Source organism: Mustela lutreola, chromosome 4 (genome assembly GCF_030435805.1).
Source record: "Mustela lutreola isolate mMusLut2 chromosome 4, mMusLut2.pri, whole genome shotgun sequence".
In the NCBI taxonomy this organism is placed as follows: domain Eukaryota; kingdom Metazoa; phylum Chordata; class Mammalia; order Carnivora; family Mustelidae; genus Mustela; species Mustela lutreola.
Window position 1 is genome coordinate 184906376 of NC_081293.1, and position 23683 is coordinate 184930058.

Sequence of the window (23683 nt, forward strand, 5' to 3'; positions counted from 1 at the left end):
GGATCATGACCAAGCCAAAGGCAGACACTCAACCGACTGAGCCACCCAGGTGTCCTCTTGGGATATTTTTAAACAGAATTCTAATAGAAAATATATGATGACTTAGCTAAATGAGGCATATAGCATGTTCCTTGAATGGAAAAATTGATATTATAAAAGTGTCACTTATTCCAAGTTAATCTTTAAATATAATGCAAATGTAATCAAAATCCCAATGAGAATATTTTATTTCATATAATGCTTTAAAAATTCATCTGGAAGAATTTAAAAATTAGAATAACTTATAAAGACTTTTCAAGGAAAGAATAATGAGGAAAGCATGCCCAGCTGAATAAAGTACAGTAGAAACTTATCAATTTTAAAACAGGGTGGGGGGTACTTGGGTGGCTCAGTTGGTTAAACATCCAACTTTAGGTTTCAGCTCAGGTCATGATCTCAGGGTCATCAGCTTCTGCACTCTGCACACCCCCACTCCTCAAATAAATAAATAAATCTTAAAACAAAACCAAAACCAAAAACAAAGCAGTGTGGTAATGGTTGAAGACACAACAAAGAAATTAATGGGGAGAAAACAGTAGCCCTGAAACAGACAGATGCTCAGATATATAGGAACTTAGTATGTAATGAATAGTCTCGATTCCCATTTATTCAACAAATGATATTGAAAAAATTGGCTTTTAGGGAGAAAAAATAAATCTGAGGACTCACTTCTACAATACACCTAACTAAATCCCAAATAAATTCAAGAGTTAAATTTAAAAACCCAAACAACACACATATAAGTACTTTTTTAAAAAGGTGATTATGTGTCTTATCTATTGAATATAGAAAGGATTTCTAAGTCTAAAAGTAGATCGAGAAATAGCAAAGGAAAAAAGTAATAAATTTTACCAAAGAAACATAAAAGCTTTGATATGGCAAAAATTTCTTAATCAAAAATAAAGACACACTAAAAACGTTTATGGCAATTAATAAACACAAAGATTCAATATTCATAATGTGTACTGGATTTTTTTTTTTTTTGCAAAGTAAGAAAATTGTTGACTTCTGAGATTATACAATCAGCCTCTCTTGAAACTCCAATAAAATGACCTTAAAATATATTTTAGAGGGATAAACCACAAGATAAGAATATCTGAGTAGGAGATCTTTGAAAGATAGAGAGTAGATTGATAGTGGTAACTGATCTGACTGCCCCCGGGGAATCAGTATTCTACACTAGCAATAGGTAAATGACATTACACTGAAAAACTCACAACATATCAAATACTGGCTCTTGATGTAAGAGTAAATGTGGAGCTAAAACAGGTCTAATGTCTTTTTCAGTACCAGTCAGGTAACTGTCCTTTCCCCATCTTGGCAGAAGACTAGTTTATTCTGTAGAAAAGGCAAGACACAGGGTCTATGGATTCTGCAGAGAAACTGGCACAGCTGAAGTGGAGATACCATACTGAACACTGGGGTGATTCATTTAGTATATACACACAGAACACTAAAACATCTAGCTCACTTTCCCACTGAGCTTCTAGCACATTTCCAGCCAGCCCTTTACTCTCCAGGCAAGAGGCTAGAAGGTCCTTTTCTGGAGGATAGGACAACCTGAGTGGAAAAGCATAAAGTAACTGAAATTTAGGCTTCCCCAACTATGCTAGGAAAAGTATAAACATACTCAAAATTCATGACAACATGTCAAGAGTACAATGTAAATGGTGGCCCTTGCATTTGGTTTATGTGGCATTCCTATGTATCATGCAACAATGAAGTCCAAAGTGAACAAGATCCAGTCTCAGGCTCAGAACCTACAGTCAAACTTTTGAGACCCAACCTTTAAATATGAGCAGATATACAAGGATCACAAGATAACCACAGGACCTTAGATGACAGAGAACCAAATAAAGAAACCAATTAAAGAAACAATAATGAAAGTAACTTGTCCTGTAGGAAGATGATAATTTTCTTAAAGATTTTATTTATTTATTGGAGACAGAGAGAAAGAGATAGTGAGAGAGAGCACAGGTAGAGAGGAGAGGGAGAAGCAGACTCCCCAAGAGCAGGGAGCCCAATTCAGGGCTCAATCCCAGGACCCTGAGATTATGACCTGAGCTGAAGGCAGATGCTTAACCAACTGAGCCACTCACAGACCCCAAGAGATGATAATTTTTTTCAAACACATTCTCATTTCATTTATATCTTTGGCAAGTAAGAAGATCTTGCACTCATAAAACAAGAATAGGATGCATAAAACAAGAATATTCAGAAAACAAAAAAAATTCTTGAAGTATTAGAGTAGAAATAAATTCAGTAGACATGATGGAAGATAAAGTTGATTAATTTCCTCCTCCTCCCCAAAGACCAAAAACACAAAAAGTTATAAATAGGTAAGAAAAGGTAAGAGAATTAGAGGACCATTCCAGGAAATCCAGCATGTGAGTAAAAGGAGATTGAGAAAGAAACTCAAACAAACAAAAATAACTCTTCGCATATTAAAGGGAACTATTGAGTACACAGTATAATGGATGAAAATAAACTCAGGCCATGACACATAACTTAAAAATTTACAACACTGGGATTATAAAGCAGTTTTTTCTTTTTTTTTCCAGCTTCTGGGTTGGGGGAAGGAGGAGAGATGACATAAAGTTTTGGCTTTCTTAAAATCACACTGAACGTTACAAAGCAATGGAACGATGCTTTCAAAATTCTGGAAGAAAATTATTTCCAACCTAAATTTCTATACCCAGCTAAGCTATCAATCAAGTGTGAGAGTAGAATCCAGATACTTTCTTATAAACAAAGTCTTACAAAATTTATCTCCTGTGTTCTTGTTCTCTCTCTCTCTCTCTCTCTCACGAAGCTACTGGATTATTGTGCTCCTTCAAAAAAAGAAAAATATATGGGAACAAGAAACCTAGACTTGAGAACTGACATGAAGGGAATTCCAGGATAGGGATGTAGGGGCATCTGAGGATGACATATATAATGTATACCAGTTATATACAGCAACCATTCAAAATAGAGAAAGAGAGTTCCAGGAGATAGTTCATCAAGATGAAGGTAATGTGAATGAAATTATTTTATTTATTTATTATTTATATTTTATTTATTTAATTTTTTTTAAAGAGACAGAGAGCATGAGGAGGGGAGGAACGGAGTAGCAGAGGAAGAGGGAGTGAGAGAATCTTAAGCAGGATCCACATTGAGTGTGGAGTGGGGCTTGGTCTCATGACCCTGTAATCATGACCTGAGCTGAAATCAAGAGTTGGATGCTTATCCTTATGAGTCACCCAGGTGCCCTGTGAATGAAATTATTAAGAAAAAATTTAGACAATAAGCAAAGAGTATAGAATTGAATTAGAAATAAGTACATAGAAAAGTAAGTATATTAGAAACAAGAAAGATGTAAACTCCAGGGAAAACAAAAATCTGGGCAGGAAAAGGGAACATGATTCAGCTCCAAATAATATCATAGTCATTAATTATAATGTTGACACGGAATATTGAACTAAGCTGGGAGCATAGAAGAATAAGAAGATGGGAAGTCTGCTTGTATGTGGTGAGTGAGGGTCTGTGAAAGAAGAGGAGACCTCAAACATCGATACTGGCGCACTGATTAGTAATACCTAAAAGGGACGTGTGTTAATTAGAGATTTGGAGGATAGTACCTAAACAATCAGCTTAAAAGGATGAAATGTTTGCCTCAGTCTAGGAAAAAAAAAAGGAGGGAGGAAGATTTCTGGTAGGAAGGGGAAGCCTGTTTGTCTATCTTCTTTAAACCTATCATTGCTTACTACCCTGAGAGTACCCCAGTCCCCCCACTGCATCCCTCTGCCCAAAGCCAGTGATGGATTGGGAGCCATTGCTCCAGCTCTCCCTTCTGTTCTGCCCCAAAGACATACCTGCCCATCTTTGTTTTTAGGGCTTTCATGCTGATCATGGAGAAATGCAGTCAAATGCTCTACCCCTGAGCTATACCCCGATCATGAAGAAATGAACTGGGGAAACAAAGATGAAAGAAGGTGAAGTTGCAAAGGTGTAGGCTCTCAGAACTTGTTTCAAGGCTGGGGCCTACATCCATAGCTCTCAGTCCCTCCTCCAAGATAGTAAGAGGCAACCTACTGGACTTTTGCTCTCAGGCACAGGTTCAAAGGGTATGGCTCACAAAACATGTCCCAAAACTGTTCTAAAAATACATTTTAAATGGTTGCTACTTTTCTCAGTCATGAAGTAATACATGGACATTGAAGGAAAATAAATGGCAATAAATAAAAATATAAAGAATAAATTTAAATCACCCTAATTCTATAACCTGGAAATGATTAACATTTTGTTCTAGTCTTTTTTTATTTTTAACCAGATAAATGTTATCAGCACTCACATAATAAATACCTTTCATATATAATGTAAACCACCCACCAATAACCTTAAAGATTTCTACCAGTCTTTTTCTGTCTTCAAACAGAGAAATGATTCTCAGTATACATATAATTTCTACCTCTCATAATTATAAATTACATTGGCTGCTATTACCATAGTGAAAATCTTGAAACAGTTTAAACGTTCTTTAATAGGAAATAGCTAAATAAATTGGAATATAATTATATATTCTAGAGAATGAAATACTAAGTGATCATTTTTTTAAAAATACTATTGCAGAAGTGTGCTTGCTAAAATGGAAAAATATTACAGTGCATTGTATATGTTTAAAGAGCAAGAGCAAAAGGAGAGCTGTTTTTTACAATTAAAATTTTTTACTTATTAAAAAAGGAGAGGGAGGGTACAAAATTTTGTGTATAGTACAATCCTTTCCTTGATGTGAAAAATAAATTTCTGTACCTGGCACTGAGCTAAGCTCCTTGTGTGCATTTTCTAATATAATTCTCTAGGCTTTAGAAAAATTAAAAAAACAGTTCCTCTTCACAGAAACATGAGGACTTCAGGAGAAAATAATGCAAATATTGTCCAGGGTAGAGAGGAAAGGAAGCATGAAGTCTCCTCTAGGGAGAGCAATATGCCTTATGCACTTGAGAACCTGGATGATTGCCCTGAGAAGGTCTGGGGTTGGGACATGTGCAATTCAAGAAGCCTGTGGGTAAATGGGGAAGTGGTCAACGGTTGGGGAGAGATGTGTCTGGAGGGTGAGCTGCTGGAATCCAACCTCACCCATGTCATCATTTTGATGTTCCCTTCTTGAGTCAATCCAATGAGTGGGTAAAGGATGATGTTACGGGGACTTTTCTTTGAAATCGATCAGAACGGGGAGCAGAGACCCAGGATTGTAAGATGGGACTGAAGAATTCCTCTTGAGTTTTAAGGGGTCACTGTGTTGTAAGAATTAGTGAGCGCTCTGAGTCCCAGCTACTTCCTACTGGACATGGAGCACTTTGTTCATTTTCTACAGAGCTCCCTGGACCAGATAAGGAAATGTCATCATGTGCCTTCCCCTATTGGTAACTACTCAACTTAAACCCAGAGGAAACAGAAGTACCAGCCCCGTGTTCGGGACTCCTCTGTTGCGATGGATGGCCCGGTCACTCTTCTATCCCCAAAGCCACCACTGTTCCTGCTCCAGCCAGAACTCCATTGGTACATCTGGTGACCTGGCTGTCAAGAAGGCAGGATTAAAGTGGCCACAAAACTATATATGCCTGTCGGTCGGTATGGCCTTTCTATAGAACCAGCCTAAGTGAGGAAGGCTCCTGGGGGGATGCACCTAAGACCCCTAAAGTCATACCAGGGAAGCAGCTATCCATGTTGCCAAGGAGTACAGCTGCCCGCCCCACACTGGGCGCAGTGATTGTGAGCTCTGATACTGAGCAGTGGTGCACCTGGGCTGCTCAGTCCATTGAGCGTCCCAACTCTTGATTTTTGGCTCAGCTCGGGATTTTAGGATAGTGGGATGGAGCCCCACACTGGGCTCCACACTGGGCGTGCAGCCTGCTTAAAGATTCTCTCTTCTTCTGCCCCCACCCCCCTCCGCCATGCTGCACGTGCACTCCCTTAAAAAAAAAAAAAAGAGCAGCAGTTATCAAATCTTATCATTTTTTATTATTTAATGTCATTTTAATCACTAAGATATTCTGAAATCTTATTGCAACATCAGCCTGTTTTGGGTTATCACCAAATAAACAGCAATCAGATCTACTTGGCCTTTGAGTCATGGACTATCAGCTAGGTTTTATAATCATTAATGTCTCAGGAAGTTACTTATCAGCATCTGGGGGGAGGGGAGCTTATTTCCATGGGTAGAGCCAAAGGCACATTTATTCCTGCCCTCACCTTAGTCTAAAGACATTAGGGTGATTTTACGTCCTAATTTTATTTCCCTCTTTCTCTGCATATTTAATGAAGGGGTAAGTTCAAGTTCTTTGGATCCTAACTCCTGATGAGTTTGTTTCTCACAAAACCCACCATCAGGCTAAGCCCACAGGTGCTTTTACTACCGGTAATCCAATTAAAATAGGGCACTTCATCATATTCTCTGTCAACATCAGAGCTGTCCATAACAGAGATCAAAGATGCCTTCAGACACTGTATAGTTGAACTCCTTCACTTTATAGATGAGAAAATTGAGGCTTAAAGAGGGTAAGTGACTTGTCCAAGTTCCCATGGCACAGAAGCCAAGACTAGGGTTCAGGCCTCCAGTTTCGAAGCTCAATGCTCTTCCCTTTGTAACTCTCCATGGGGCTGGGACAGGGGTGGGGTCCCCAGGGCCCCAGACAGGTTCCTGCAAGGCCTCCCTAATGCTAATGCAGCCTCTTACATTCCTAGGGCCAATCCTGGAAAATGGGGGAAGGTATCTGCATTTTAGGGTTCTGAGAGAGAAACCAGAGCAAACCCTATACCTCTTTGAGTCCTTGATGAGGGATCTGGAAGAAATTTTGGCTCTAAGAGATGGTGACAGAAGAAAGAGAGCAGGGAACTAACCCACCAATGCTGTGGGCAGGTGTGTCCCACTCCTCAGCAGAGATCGTTAAGAACTTAAGCCTTGGCATATCACCTGTAAATGACTTGCAAAGGAAGCACTTTGCAAAGTGCCTTTGATTGGATTCAGGCAAAATGGCCATGCCAAGAGTGAATATAGTCCTCGGAACGCTATCTACAGTCAGCCTCTCCTGGAAACTAGGGGCCAGCCCCATATCATCTAGACCTGTGTGGTTTAATTCAGATAACTGACAAAGAAGACATGCATGTTAATGTTTTCCTGTCCAGTCATTTCCTGTCAAGATAGGTCAGGCCAGAAGCCCACTGCAGGAAATGTTTTCCATTTCCCTTCACAACCCCAGGGTTGAGCACAGGCCTGGCACAGATTAGGTCAAATGGAGATTTTTGGCGAAGGGATTTTCACTTGCCTGACTCCTTCTAAAGTCCGGGGAGGGGTCCCGACCCTGCGTTCACTAGCCATATGTCTTTGTCGACTTTGCAAAAGTGAACAGTTTCAGCCACATTTGGCTACAACTCTTATCTCTTTGTACCGCCACCTTGCGGACCCTGAATCTTGCATCAGACGGTATTTGAAACGCCGTAAGCACTTTTAGGATCTACCTAAGGGGAAGCTGAGTCAGGATAAATTGAGTTTGAGTGTGGTAGGATGTATTTATGTGGTTTGAGACCACTAAGCCACCCACGGATACTTCATTTATTTCTAGCCACCTTGGTGCCATGATTGTTTCTTGCAATGCTCCTACCCCCCACCCCCCACCCCACGCCAGCTCGATCTACTTCATGGCATGAGGGCACAGAACCTGAGGTCACATGATGTTATGAATGTGTCCCACTGCACCTGGCATTTGACATATGTGGGTGGTGGATGAGAAACAAGGTCTGAAATGCACGGCGCCAGAAGCAAGTCTGTGGAAAACCTGACCACCGTCAGATATGTGAAACTGCCAGAGAAGATTTGGTTCTCATTTCTATGCAGTCAAGATGGACTCTGTCTCCTCTCAAGAATATACTTAATAGGGGCACCTGGGTGGCTCAGTGGGTTAAGCCTCTGCCCCTGGCTCAGGTCATAATCTCAGGGCCTGGGATCGAGCCCTGCATCAGGCTCTTTGCTCAGCAGGGAGCCTGCTTCCTCCTCTCGCTCTCTGTCTGCCTCTCTGCCTACTTGTGATCTCTGTCAGTCAAATAAATAAATAAACTCTTAAAAAAAAGAATATACTTAACAACGCACCATATACACTTATAAATGCAGCGCACATTTTAAAATTTTTTGATAGAAATCAAATACAACAGAATTTCTGTTTGCAGGGCACAAATTTACAGCAGCATTTCTGTATCTCAGCTACCAGTATTTCCAAGCAAACTTGGATGAACCCATGCTAGAGGAGTGACTGAACGATCTCTCTCCTTCTCTTTATAAAATGAAGAGGTGATCAAAGAGTACACAACCTTCAATTAAAGAAGAAAAGAGTCCGCAGGCATAAAATGTGGGGGAGAAATATGATAGGGTGCCGTAAGAATGTTAAATAATAAAAATGCCATGCTGTATTTTGGAATTTACAGCATTTGTGGTGTTTATCTACTTTTCAAAATTTGTGATTTGTTGTGATTTTTTTTCCAAGTTAATAATATTCTCTCTCACATATGCTTTTGTATTCATACTTCTGGATTCCTTTTCCTTAAAGAGGACACCAAAAACTGTGCAAGCTTCAGGCGGAACAGAGCCCGGATCTGTCCTTGGACTAGATGCTCAATTAATGTTAAAGGAAGAAGACACAGGACTAACAGGTCTGAGGTGAGGGGATGAGCGGAAGAGGGCCAGAGAAGGCCACAGAGAGGGATTTCCCAAGCAGATGGCAGCCCCACAGAGCCACTGTGTGGAACTCTGGGAATCAAGGTGGGGCAGGGGGTAGTGGTGGAGAGCAGGAAGAGGGGAGGTATGGAAGTGAGGAGGAGGAAAGCTCCAACAAAACATTTTCCTGGCCCCACGATTTTGTCCAGGCCAGCGCCAGAGCAAAAAAACTCCACGTTACTTGGGCTAATTTTAGCGGCCTACATAGGTACACAAGGGACTGGATGTTTTTTGTTTCTAAAAGGTGACTGCACCAATTTGAACAATTGCTCATCTCAGTGGGACTCTAAGGGAGGAAAGACAGTGCCGGCATCGACCTTGTTTTATGGGTCCCAAACCACGTACCCCACTAGTGAGCCTCTGCCAACTCGTCTCCTCAGAACAGAACTCCTCTTCCCTGACTCTTCGGGAAACTGTCAAGGGGAGTCTCCATATTTGTCGCCCCGGTGGGTGAGAGCTGGGCATTTGGCTTATATTGCACCAATCAGTGCTCTTCCCTGGGATTTTAAAACGGGAGACTCTCCAGAGCAGATCTCACCTGCTTTGGGAGAAAAGTGTGAGGACTGCCAGAGCCTGTCTACACTCCTCTGCGGGATGCCTGTCTGCGCCAACATAGTCAGGCACTGGCAGTGTGATGAGGAGACTGTCTTCAGACAGGACAGAAGAGCCCCCCGCACCTAGCCCGACGCTCCAGAGGGCTCCACTCTGCCTTCTCTGGGAGACATGTCCACGTCAAACTCATGTGCCTCTCCCCTTTGAGAGCCAAGAATTCTCAGTGTAAATGGCCCTGAGTCTTTTCCAGAGGCTTCTGGGGTCTCCTCCCCAGGTCTGTCCTGCTGAAGGCCGACCATGAAGCAAATGTGCACACCCCCAAGCCTAAGGAGGGCCAAGCGTCTGCTGTTTGGGGAATGTGGTATGTGTGTGTATGCGCGTGTGTGTGTTGGGGCTGGGTGTGGAGCTTGGACAAGCAGGCTGGGGTGTCCACATTCATGCATGTTAGACCATTTGGGCTCTGGAGCAAAGCTTGAGCTAGGAAGAGAAGGGGGAAGGCCACAGGCTAGGGGCTGCCCCTGCCTCCCGTGAGGTTAAGTCCTAAAGTAGAACTTAGAGCAGTGGCAGAATTGTAAATTCAAACCTGGCCTTCCAGGCAGAATGATCAGAACAGATCTTATCTAAGAATTTGTAACTTCGGTTTGTAACTCTCCAATATTTAGACACACAGTGTGTGGGAACCTGTTTGTATTCTTGCCCTGCATCTCACAAACATTAGGGGAAGGCCTCTATAGAAACAAGAGAAGTCCCATCTTCCGAGTCCCTGTTCCTGACATGTGATGCACCTTGCCTTTCTCCTACGTTGATCTTATACATTAATAAAGAATGAATTTTTGCCTAAGCTAATCTGGATTTATGTAACTTTAATCAAGAATCCTAGCTAGTACAGACAGTTAAGTGTTGGAGTAAGGACTTGAACCCAGGCTCTGATTCCTAGTCCCGTGTTCCCTTTAGCAGGTCCCACCAGCTGCCTAACCACCTCTCCAGCTGCAAGCAGAGCAAATCTTGCTGATACTCCAGCAAGGAAAAGTCAGAAGCCAGGGGAAAAAGTTTTACCTACCTGACTCCTAAAAACACTTGCAGGAGAGTGCAGAGGCCAGAGACGAAGAAAATGGTGCTGATGAGGTAGCTCTGAGTCAGGGGGTCATGCTGCAGGCACAGGTCCTTGGCCAGGATGAGTGGCACTGCCACGAGTCCCCCCAGGGCCGTGAGGAAGTGCTGTGGGCAGAGCAGAGAGAGTGGACAAGCACGTCGGTGTTGCGGCTGCCTCCCCAACCCTCATTCCTGGTCCCCAGCCAGAGGAAAGAGTTCTACCTCTGGTCTCAGAGAAGCCTGACCAGGAGTGACAGGCAGACATTCAGATCAACAGTGGGGATGAGGGAGACCAGGCAGTAAGAAACAGAGACCCAGCCAGAGGGTCTGGGGTTCAAGGGCACAACCCCAACACTGGGAACTGATATTCTGGGTAAGAAACCCAGGCAAGGACACAAAACAGGAGGACATAACAGGAACCAAAGAGGGGGTCTTAAGAATAAGAACAAGGTGGGGCACCTGGATGGCTCAGTGGGTTAAACCTCTGCCTTCGGCTCAGGTTATGATCTCAGGGTCCCGCATGGGGCTCTCTACTCAGTGGGGAGCCTGCTTCCTCCTCTCTCTCTCTCTCTCTCTGCCTGCCTCTCCACCTACTTGAGATTGAAATAAATAATATCTTAAAAAAAAAAAAAAAAGAATAAGAACAAGGCAAGAGGGGTGACTGGGTGGCTCAGTCAGTTAAGTGTCTGCCTTCAGCTCAGGTCATGATCCCAGGGTCCTGGGATCGAGCCTAGAAGCAGGCTCCCTCCTCTGCTTCTCATTCTCCCTCTGCCTGACTCTCTGCCTACTTGAGCTCCCTCTCTTTGTAAAATAAATAAATAATATCTTTTTTAAAAAATTCTTTAAAAAAATATAAGGAAAAAGAAAAAGAGCAAGACAAGAGGCTCATAATTAAAACAATGTACAAGGTGAGGGCAAGACTAATGACCAGGAAGCCTTAAGCACATTCCCCTGGACAGATCATATGTTAAGTCACAAACAGCTGTGGCAAATTTAAGAAGGGAATCATACCAAGGGTCTTTTCTGATGGTAATGGTATAAAGGAGGAAAACCAGAAAATTCACAAATCTGTGGAAAATAAGCAACATCCCCCTGAGAAACCAATGGGAATAAGAAGAAATCAAAAGGGAAATGACAAAAAAATAAAATGAGAAAAACAGAAATGGAAACCCAAGATATCAAAATTCCTGGGCCACAGGAAAGTAGTTTTAAGAGGGAAGCTCATAGTGATAAAGGCATAGAAGAAAAATCTCAAGGAGCCTAATTCTACACCTCCAGGAACTAGAACAAGAAGAATAAAGTAAGCCTAAAGTTAGCAGAAGGGAGGAGGAATGTATGTCATTAAATGGGTGGCTCAGCAGGTTAAGCCTCTGCCTTCCGCTCAGGTCATGGTCTCAGGGTCCTGGAATCAAGCCCCACATCAGGCTCTATGCTCAGCGGGGAGCCTGCTTCCCTCTCTCTCTCTCTGGCTGCCTCTCAGCCTACTTGTGATCTCTCTCTCTGTCAAGTAAATAAATACTTAAAAAAAAAAAAAAAGTCCATACTGGGGCACCTGGGTGTCTCAGTGAGTTAAGCCTCTGCCTTCTGCTCAGGTCATGATCTCAGGGTCCTGGGATTGAGCCTGGCATCAGGCTCTCTGCTCAGCAGGGAGCCTGCTTCCCCCCTCTGTCTGCCTGCCTCCTCTCTGCCTCCTTGTGATCTCTCTGTCAAATAAATAAATAAAATCTTTTTAAAAAATGTCCAAACTATTCAAAGCCAGGTATAGAGTCAATGAAATTGCTGTCAAAATTTCAATGACCTTGTTCACAAGAATAGAAAAAAAAAACAAAAAACCAATGCTATAATTTGTATGGGACAACAAAAGACCTCAAATAGCCAAAGCAATCCTGAGAAAGAAGAACAAAACTGCAGCCATCATAATTCCTCATTTCAAACTTTGTTATAAAGCTACAGTAATCAAACAGCATTGTACCTGAAAACTGGCTGTTATTTTCCTTTACCTTAAAAAGTACAGCAAAAATGAAATAATAAAAATATACCGGATTTCATTCGTTTACCAATGACATATGCAGATTTTTTGCTGAATTTGATAGCAGTTTTTGAAAACTGGAAGCATGTTATTTTCAAAAATCCAACAAACAAAAAAGGAGAAACCAGAATGGTACTATCATAAAAGTAGACAAATAGACCAAAAGAACAGAATTGAGAGCCCAGAAATAAACCCATGCACATATGGTCAACCAATATTTGACAAGGAAGCCAAAAGACTTGTGGGGGAAAGGGTAGTGTCGTCAATTAATGGTGCTGCAAAAAATAATAATAATAATAATAATAATAATAATAATAATAAATTGAAAAAATTAATGGTGCTGCAAAATCCAGACAGCCACACACAGAAGAATGAAAAATGGAACTCCTATCTCGCACCACTCACAAAAATTAACTCCAAACGGATTAAGGGCTTAAATTTAAGGCCTGAAACTGTGAAACTCCTACAAGAAAACACAGCAGAAAAGCTCCTTAACGTCAGGTCTTGGCAAAGATTGTTAGCTATGACACGAAAAGCACCAACAACAGAAGCAAAAATAAGAAAGCAGGACTACATCAAAGTAAAAAGCTCTGCACAGCCAAAGAAACAGTCAGCACAATAAAAAGGCATCCTACAGAATGGGAGAAAATATTTGCAAACCGTCTATCTATAAGAGGTTAATATCCAAATTTTAAAATATTTAATTAATTAATTAATTTAGGAGAGAGAGCGAGAAAGCACGACCAGGAGGAAAGGGAGAATCCCAGGACCGCTGAGCAGGGAGTCGGATGCAGGGCTCGATCCCAGGACCCTGGGATCATGACCTAAGCTGAAGGCAGAGGCTTAACCGACTGAGCCACCCCCGTACAGCGGTAATATCCAGAATATCTAAGGAACTCAACAGCAAAACCCAAATAATCTGATTTAAAAGTGGGCGAGAGACTTGGAGCTCGGGAGGCCGGGGAGCGGGGCGGAGGATCCTGAGCTCGCCCCCTTCCACACTCACAGCGAGCTATCACCCCCGTCCCAGTCAAGAAACCCAGCAGTGACCTGAAGACCAGCAGAACAAATCCCACGACCGAATATAGAGAAGAAGCTGCGTCTGAAAGGTCAGGAAGGTCGGAAAGATGGCGGGAGGCTGCCCGCCGCGGGGAGCGACCCGGGCACACAGAGAGGGCGGAGCAATGGGTCCTGGCACCAGGGAGCTCACACAGGGGAGACGAATCCCCATACCCTTCGGCTTTAAACACCAGAGCAGCTGCACTCCAGGAGCCTGTAAATCCTGAGGAGACTTGAAGCCTAGAGCGGCAAAAGTCAGCTGACCCAGCCCTGGGCCAATCAGAAGGGCGCGTGACAGCCGGGTCCCCGCCCTTAAAGGGCCAGCAGCCTGTGGGGAGACGCAACGTAGAAATGGCAGTTTAGGGGCGCCTGGCTGGCACAGTCGGGGAAGCGACCGACTTTGGTTCCGGCTCAGGGCTCAGGTGGTGATCTCAGGGTTGTGAGACGAAACCCTGTGTTGTGAGCTTTGCACTCAGCAGGGAGTCTGCTTGGGACTCTCTCTCTCCCGCCCCCTGCCCCTCCCCTTCCAAGCTCGCTCTCCCTCTCTCTGTCTCTCTCTTTTTCAAATAAATAAATGAATAAATCTTGAAAACAAAACACAGCAGTTTATACCACATCTGGAGCAAAGAGGAGACAGGTCTGTCCAAACTGATTGTGGAGCGTGCTTGGAGGACTTCTTTGAAAACGAGGGAGCTGGTGGTGCTGCCCCTTCAGAGCTGGCCTGCCTGGGTCCCACTAACACCACGGAGAGCAAGCACAGCCCACAACAGTCAAACAGCAGCGCGGATGATGCGCTGAAAGGAGCAGGGACTCAGACACCACAGCAACGTGTTAGCAACACACCGGAGCCTCCCCTGAAGGGCCAGGTCTTGGTGAGAAGGGGACACTGCCCTGCAAGACACTCAGGACCTGGTCTTCATAAAGTCACTACTCTCTTATTTATTTATTTAAAAAAAATTAAAAGACTTTACTTATTTATTTGAGAGAAAGAGACAGTAAGAGAGAGCATGAGACCGGAGAAGGTCAGAGGGAGAAGCAGACTCCCGATGGAGCAAGGAGCCTGATGCAGGACTGGATCCCAGAATTCTGGGATCATGACCTGTGCTGAAGGCAGACGCTTAAAAACTGAGTCACCCAGGCACCCACATCACTACTTTCAAGAGCCAAAATCATAGCCAACTTTCTTAACATATAGAAGCAGACACAGAGAGGCAGACAAAATGGGGAGACAGAGAAACGTATCTCAGATGAAAGAACAGGACAAGGTCATGGCTAGAGAGCTAATCAAAACAGATGTAAGTAACCTGCTTGACAGAGAATTTAAAGCAATGATCATAACGATACTCACCAGACTTAAGAAAAGAGTGGAAGACATGAGTGAGACCCTTAACACAGAGATCAGGAATAACACAGCAGAGCTATAAGGGCCCAGTAAACAAAATGAGGGCAGACGTGATGGGATGAAAAACAGGATAGAAGAAACAGAGGAACAAATGAGCGGCCTCGAAGGCAGAGTCACGGAAAGTAATCAAGCTGAACAAAAGAGAAAAAAGAATTACACAAAACAAGAATGGACTTAGGGAAATCAGTAAATCCATCCAATGTAATAACATTTGTATTATAGGAGTCCCAGAAGAAGAAGAAGAGATAAAAGGGGACGGAAAATATATTTGAAGAAATGATAGCTGAAAATGTTCCTAATCTGAGGAAGGAAACAGACCTCCAGATCCAGGAGGCACAGAGAACTCCTGACAACATCAACAAAAGCAGACCCACACCAAGATGCAGTGTAATTAAGCTCACAAACTATGGTGATAAAGAAAAAATCTTAAAAGCAGTGAGACAAAAGAAGTCATTAACTTACAAGGAAAGACCCAGAAGGCTAGTAGGAGATTTTTCAACAGAAACATGGCAAGCCAGAAGGGAGAGGCATGATTTGGTCAAAGTGCTGAATGGGAAACATCTGCAGCCAAGAATACTCCAGGGGTTCCTGAGCAGTGTAGGGCAGTTAAGTATGATATTAAAATATTATCATGATAAAAAAAAAAAAAGAATTCTCCCTATCCAGCAAGAACATCATTCAGAAACAGAAGGAGAGAGAAAACGTTTCCCAGACAAACAAAAACTAAGGGAGTTCATGACTAAACCAGCCCCTCAAGAGATATTAAAGGAGACACTTTGAGTGGAAAGGAGAGACCAAAAGTGACAGTACAAAAGCAGGAAACACAAAAGCAGTAACAATGAATATTTCTATAAAAAATAAGTCAAGGAACTCACATACACACAAAAATATAAAATATAATAACATATACTTAACACATGGCAGGAGAGAGGTGCCTGGGTGGCTCAGTGGGTTGGGGCCTCTGCCTTCGGCTCAGGTCATGATCCCAGGGTCCTGGGATCGAGCCCCATATTGGGCTCTCTGCTCAGCAGGGAGCCTCCTTCCTCCTCTCTCTCTCTCTGCCTGCCTCTCTGCCTACTTGTGATCTCTGGCAAATAAATAAATAAAATCTTAAAAAAAAAAAACACATGGGAGGAGAGGAGAAAAGAATGGGTTTAGACTTAAACGACCACCAACTTAATACAGACTGCTATTTGTAGAAGAGGTTATAGACAAACCTAGTGACAACCATATATCAAAAACCACTAATAAACATGCAAAGAATAAAGAGAAATAAATCCAAATATGTCACTAAAGAAAATCAGCAAAATATGACAGAGAGAAAGACAAGAAAGGATCAGAGAAAATCTTCAGAAACAACCACAAAACAAGTAATAAAATGGCAGTAAACAGAGATCAATCAATAATTACTTTGAATGTAAATGAACTAAACACTTCGATAAAAATGCATAGGGTGTCAGAAAGGATTAAAAAAAAAAAGAGTCATCTATATGTTGCTTATAAGAGACACATTTAAACCTAAAGACACCTGCAGATTGAAAGTGAGGGAGAAGTAGTTATCATGCAAATGGATGTCAAAAGAAAGACAGGAGGAGGGCACCTGGGCAGCTCAGTCAGTTAAGAATCCAACTCTTGGTTTGGCTCAGGTCACAATCTCAGAGTTATAAGATAGATTCCTGCATCAGGCTTCACCCTCAGCAGGGAGTGTGCTTGAGGATTCTTTCCCTCTGTCCCTCCTTCTGCTCATGCTCTCTCTCTCTCTTTCTCAAATAAATAAATAAATCTTAAAAAAGAAAGAAAGAAAGCCAAGTAGCAATACTTATTTCAGACAAAATTGACTTCAAGACAAAGAGACAAAGGACACTATATAATAATAAAAGAGACAATCCAACAAGAAGATATAACAATTGTAAATATTTATGCACCCAATATGGGAGCACCCAAACACATTTAAACAGCTAATAACAAACATAAAGGAACTAATCAATAGTAATACATTAATAGTAGGGGACTTTAACATCCCACTTACATCCATAGATAGATCATCTAAACAGAAAATCAACAAGGAAACAGTGGCTTTCAATGACACACTGGAACAGATGGATTTAACAGATATATTCAGAACATTTCATCCTAAAACAGCAGAATACACATTCTTTTCAAGTGCACATAAAATATTCTCTAGAATAGATTATGTATCAGCCCACAAAACAAGCCTCAAGAAATTCAAGAAGACCAAAGTCCTACCATGCACCTTTTCTGACCATAACACTATGAAACTAGAAGCCAACCACCAGAAAACAATCTGGAAATATCACAAACACATGGAGGTTAAGTAATATGCTACTAAACAGTGAATGGGTTAACCAGGAAATAAAAGAAGAAAAAAGAAGTACATGGAAACAAAAGAAAATGAAAGCACAACAATCCAAAACTTTAGGATTCAGCAAAAGCAGTTCTAAGAGGAAGGGTTGCAGCAATAGAGACCTAGATCAAGAAGCAAGAAGAATCTCAAATACATAATGTAACCTTATCCCTAAAGGGGCTAGAAAAAAAAAACAACAACAAACAAAACCTAAAACCAGCAGGGAAAAAAATGAGATAATAAAGATTAGAGCAGAAATAAATGAAAAACTAAAAACAAACAAACAAACAAAAAACTCAATAGAACAGGTCGATGAAACCAGGAGCTGGTTCTTTGGAAAAAAAGAAAATCAATATAATTGATACACCTCAGGCCAGATTTATCAAAAATGAAAAAATAAATAAAGTCACAAATGAAAGAGGACAAATAACAGCTAACACCACAGAAAGACAAACAATTGCAACAGAGTATCATAAAAAACTCTCTGCCAACAAATTGGACAACCTGGGAGAAATGGATATGTTTCTGGAAACACAAAATACCAAAACTGAAACTGGAAGAAACAGAAAATTTGAACAGTCTGATAACCAGGAAAGAAATTGAATCAATAAGCAAAAAACTCCCAACAAACAAAAAGTCCAGGGTCAGGTGGCTTCACAGGTGAATTTTAACAAACATTTAAAGAAGAGTTAATACCTGTTATTCTTTAACTATTTGAAAAATTGAAAAGGAAAGAGAACTTCCACATTCATTCTCTGAGGTCAGCATTATCCTGATACCAAAACAAGATAAAGACACCACTAAAAAGGAGAACTATAGACCAATATCCCTGATGAACATAGATGCAAAAATCCTCAATAAAATACTAGGAAACTGATTTCAAGAATACATTAAAAAAAATCATTCGCCGTGATCAAGTGGGATTTATTCTTGGGTTGCAATGGTGGTTCAGTATTCCCAAATCAATCAATGTGATACATCACATTGAAAGGACAAGAGAAAGGATAAAGAGGAAAGGAATAAGTCAGAGAAAGGGTAAGAACCATATGATCATTTCAGTGGATGCAGAAAAGCATTTGACAAAGTACAACATCCATTCATGATTTAAAAAGAACAACAACCCTCAGCAAAGGACCTTTAGAGGGAACATACCTCATATGAAAAACCCACAGCTAATATCATCTTCAGTGGGGAAACACAGAGAGCATTTCCTGTAAGGTCAGGAACAAGACAAGGATGTTCACTCTCACCACTTTCTTTCAACATAGTACTGGAAGTCCCAGCCACAGCAACCAGACAACAAAAAAATAACAGGCATCCAAATTGCTAAGGAAGAAGTCAAACTTGTACTCTTAGCAGATGACATGATACCATGAAAACCCAAAAGACCATCAAAAAAACTAGTAGAACTGATAAACCAATTTGGTAGAGTCACAGGATACAAAATTAACACACAGAAACCCGTTGCATTTCTGTACACCAATAGTGAAACAGCACAAAGAGAAATTGAGAAAACAGTCTCATTTTCAATTGCACCAAAAGTAATAAAATACCTAGGAATAAACCCAAAGAGATGAAAGACCTATATTCTGAAAACTATAAAACAGTGATAAAAGAAATTGGAGAGGACACAGAGAAATGGAAAGACGTTCCATGCTCGTAGATAGGAAGAAGAGATTATCATTAAAATGTCTATACTACCCAAAGCAATCTACACATTGGGGAATATTCCCTAACTGCATGATAAATGTATCTTTTTTTAACAGCTGCATACAAAAGTCACCTGCTCGAATGTGTCACAATTTGCTCGACCCATTCCCTTTGAAGGATAATTGGGTTGTTTCTAGGGTTTTGCTTATTTGTTTGTTGTGGGGTTTGATATTACCAGCACCAATAACGTTACAAGACCATCTCTGTACTTTTCTTAACAGGTCTTGCCCTCATACCCACAGAGAAATTCTTAAGTGCTGGGGACTGGGTTAAAGGGCACATGATTTACACGTTGATAGAAACCACCAGTGGTCATCTGGGAAGGCTGCATCTGGTATGTTCAAACACAAGTGTTTGACTATGCTTGTCTCCCCAAATTCCCCAAGCTCTGCTCATCACATTTTTTTACTTGTTGCGAATCATATAAATTGAAATGAGTCTCGTGAAAATGATGCAGTTGGTGTCCTTGGTGTGACCTATCTGCTCAGCATGAGGGAGGATCCTCTGCTAATTCCAACCCCCCCATGCCCATCCCCCCACCCCCACCGAGAGAGAGAGAGAGAGAGAGAGAGAGAGAGAGAGAGAGAATGAATGAGAATGAGAGAGACACGAGGAGCTTGGCGTTCCCCCAGTGGTCAACAATGCGGAAGACAAGAATATTAGTAACTGAAGCTGTGGTTCTTGACCAATTCCGCCCCGGTGTCATGCGTGTGGCTTTTGAGGCAGAGCCTCCTTGGGCCCCATGCCTGCTGGGTGGTGTTACCTGGATGCCCAAGAGAATGCAGAGGTACCACGGTGGGACATCCAGGACGCTATAGGTTGGTTGGCTGCTGCTGGAGCTCCCGGCCTGCCTGGCCTTCTTCCCGCCTTGGCCATCATGGTGACAGTTGAGCCCGTCGTCCGCCCTCTGCTGGGAACAAGAGAGGGACATACCTATGCATTTTAGAAGGAAGCAAGTGGACTTTCTGGTCTCATCTCGGGGGATGGACGGCCTGCCAGGGGCAAGAGGCCGTGGCACAGGGATCATGGCTGGCCAGTCTGAGATGTCGAGGTCCAGACTCAAAAGACCAGTATTTTGGGGCACCAGGGTGGCTCAGTGGTATAAGCCTCTGCCTTCGGCTCAGGTCATGATCCCAGAGTCCTGGGATCGAGCCCCACATCGGGCTCTCTGTTTGGCGGGGAGCCTGCCTTCCCCCTCTCTCTCTGCCTGTCTCTTTGCCTACTTGTGATCTCTCTCTCTGTCAAATAAATAAAATCTTTAAAAAAAAAAAAAAAAAAAAAAGACCAGTATTTTCCACATTGTACATCAGCAGGGCCCGCATGTACAGTCTGGAGTCTGGAGTCCCGAGAGGGGACAGGCTGCTTTGCCTGAGGCCCGTCTGCACAGCTGCCGCTTTGTGGAAAAGGAGGGGGGGGGGCAACTCCAAGGTCAGAAAATGGAGCAGATCTCCCTTCCAGACAGGTAGCTGGGGATCCTGGCCCCAGAATGCTGGAGCTGCCCTCAGAGGCGCTCCCGTGGCCCTGTGTCTACACCTGCCAAAGCTCTCCTCAGGGTGCAGTTACCCCAACAGACGACACCCATCTTTGTTGCGGGGCTGGAAGGTCCTAGAATGCGCTGTTTAGGCCTTATTCCTCCATGTGGCCCGGCTTCGACAGCAGCCAACACCTGTGCTCAGTGTGGACCGAACGAGTGGAAGCAGCGTGCCCGTGTAAGTGGGAGCAGCGCCCAATGGCCTGGGGCAGACAGGCGAGGCAGGGGGAGACTCAGGTGCAGGGACAGCAGTGGGGTTCCCGGGAGGAAGAGGGGTCCCTTGCCCCACTGACTTCCCTCACACCCCCCACAGCTTCTGGTCACCGGCCTGGCCCTCTAGGTTTGTTGGCTAACACTCCCATGCACCCGGCGCTAGCCAATGGGGTTGTCTAGTTTTCTCCAAATGTGGCCTCTGTTATCCTGCGTCAGCATCTTAGCTCCCCCTGGGGCCCCCTTGGAGTCCCCTGCTTCCCCTTCCCACTTGCAAGAGCTCAACACCTCCTCCCCATCACTTCCGCGGACCTCCCCGCACCCACAGGACTTTTCTCCCCGCACCTCCCAGCATGCTCTGCCTCTCTGTTGCATAATTCACCGTCCTCTCTCTTGGACCAGAAGCATTTCTGCGTGTCCTGCGTTCCCCTAGCTAGGCCATAAGTTTTCAGGGTCAGGAAGCTGTCTCCCCCTCCTTAATGTCCCCCAAAGTTTCTAGCAGGGCAACAGGCATGCGAAACCAGACACATCCCCGAAGAGTGTGGCCGCAGACGAAGAGAAGACGGACCGCTGGAAAGAGGGTGGGTGCAGGCCCAGACCCGCCCCGCTCCCGTGGCCGCAGGTGAACCGCGGCATGGAAGTCTCTGATTTCCCACGATGGTGGTTTGCTTTGATTTCATTCTGTTTCCATGACAGTAGGGGCAGAAAGAATTCTGAAGAGATAAGCGGAGAGATGTCTGAAGGGCCTCCCAAGAGTTCCTGGAAGAGACAGCTGAGGGGCCTCTTCCCTGTGGGTAGCCTCCAAGGACCACTGCGGGGATCCGGCCCGGGTTTGCGGGGGACACTCAGCCCCCAGGCACCCGGGGCTGCTGTCCGGCCCTGGCGCAGAGGAGCTCTTGCCACCTGTTGCGGAGCAGTGGCTCAAACAAGAGTGTCTTCACTCTTTCACTCCGTTTATCCTGCTCCTTGCAGGTGCTCAATAATGGGTTGGGAAGGTGGTGGGGCCGGGGCTCAAGGATTCGCCGGAGAAGCCTCCAGAGGTGTCACTGTGACTTCTCTGGGCCTCAGGTTCCTAATCCAGGAACAGAAGCACCTGCTTCGTTGGCTTGGAAGGAAGAAAATAAAACACAGAGAGTGGCCGGGGGGGTACTGGCGCTTTGGTAAATATTGGTTCTCTGTCTCATTCTCTGATGCCCTCTCTCTTTCCCTTTGCTTTGTTTTAGAAAGTCCTTCTGATCAGAGAAATCATAACACGGAGGAGCCCAGAAAGCAAATATTTAGACATTTAGATTCAGCAGAGACCAACTGTGAATAAAGGCAAAACTCAAAGAACCTTCCAGCGCTTCCTCCCTGCTTGAGAATGCACTCACCGGGTTTCGTGCTCAGGGAGGAGTCTTGGCCTCATGATGGGGGGATCTGGAGGGCAGCTGCACACCAGTCTAATAATCTAAAATCTTGCCTCGAACGTAAGCCACACGTCCTGAGCATGAATAGTGAATTAGGGCGCCGGGACCCCCAGCCGGGACCCCACTTCCATGCCCTTCCTCCGTTCTGCCTGTTCCTCTCTTCTCTTTCCCTCTCTTTCAGCAGCACTCACCAGAGGGTCGGGGTGCTCCCAGCCGGTGATGGCAGAGCTCATGGTGACCTGGGGTCCGCTCCTGTTAGGCCTCCTCTCAGGACAGAAACGAAGGGAACCTGCTTCCGCTGAAAGAGATTAACGTCTTCACTGTCTGCCAAAAGGAAGAGAGAAAGAGAGGGATCCTGGGCTGGGCTGGCTCTGGGGAGGGTGGGGCTTCCAGACGTCTCTCCTCACCCCTCCAATCACCACGGGAGACCAAGGTGCACTCAGGTGCAGCACATGTTTCATAATTTAATAAGTTTGAGAAAGTGTAGAGAAGTTAATGATCCTCTATGACGCTACGGATATAAATCAGGTGCAGCCTTTTGGGAGTGGCACAAGAGTACTTTCTGGAAGCCTGATTCCAGCGCGCAGAGAAAAGAGGGGGGTGAGGGTGAGGCCCTGGGCGGCACGCACAGGCTTTGCAATCTTTAAAAGCTGATTCTTTACAATGAGTTGAGCTGGAAAGGCAAGCAACGAAGAGAGAGTCCGACCAGCCTGGGCTCTGAGATGCCGTCATGGAGTCATCATGAGACAAAGGATATTGCTGTCGATCTGGGAGAAACTGTCAAGGTGCATTGGTGGAGCGAAGCCCTCGGGGAGAACCTGAGAAAAAAATGCTTCTAATGCTTATGTGTCTGTCTCCCTAACACCTGGAAACGTCTAATAACCCACCTCTCAGAGAGAGAAGTCCAGGAAAGTGTACGCCTGCCCTTACTCTGCACAGGATCCTCCTCAAAAACTCTGAATAAACCACCCCCCGCCCCGCCCACTCTGTGAAGCCCAAAGCCACCCAAGTGCCAGCTACTCCTGGTGGTGGAATGTTCTGGAATGGCGGCACTCGATTCTAAGGTTCAGGAAACACACGATGGGATGCACACATGCATCGGTGGGACTTGGTCCAAGGCACCACCTTGGAAAAATACAAAAATGAGATGTTTGACAAGGAACAGGAGAGACCTGATTCGGGCTATAACAGGAAAGCTGGCGGTAAGGAGCTGACCTTACCGAATACTCAGCTATGTCCATTGTGTTACACCTTTTTTTTGTATTGCCTTACATAACTCACCACAAATTAGCATTCACATTCTTCTTTCACGGATTAAGAAATCGAGATGTTGATGGCCCTGTTAAGCTCCTCATTCAAGGTTCATAACCGATGTAGGAGCTGAGATTCAAGGCCAGATAGTCTTGTTCCACAGCCTGCAGAGGCCAAGAAGATCCTCACGGAAACATGGCCTCTGGGTCTGAAGAAGTAAAGGATGAGGCTCCAGGGGAGACTGAGGAGCCCCGAGTTCACCTCAGTGGTGAAAGTGAGACTGCTCAG

The 23683-nt window shown here is 43.9% G+C and overlaps 1 protein-coding gene across 8 annotated transcripts in view; it reads right to left on the reverse strand.

The window, feature by feature from the left end:
- LOC131829798 (solute carrier family 23 member 2-like) overlaps positions 1–22625 on the reverse strand; it is a 51627-nt gene extending 29002 nt beyond the window's left edge. For 3 of the 8 annotated variants that reach the window (XR_009353002.1, XR_009353003.1, XM_059171924.1), the window contains exons 1-3: positions 22336–22621; positions 19761–19907; positions 10401–10558 (exon numbers count right to left, since the gene is read on the reverse strand). Coding sequence is in view for 5 of the 8 variants with exons in the window: in XM_059171924.1 (XP_059027907.1) it covers positions 10401–10558; positions 19761–19907; positions 22336–22377 (347 nt within the window). In the remaining 3 variants the exon portion in view is untranslated. Of the gene's footprint in view, positions 1–10400; positions 10559–13694; positions 13981–19760; positions 19908–22335 lie in introns of those variants that run through there. The other 5 variants (XM_059171920.1, XM_059171921.1, XM_059171923.1 and 2 more) reach the window with 5 other exon arrangements.
- Positions 22626–23683: the final 1058 nt, after the last annotated feature.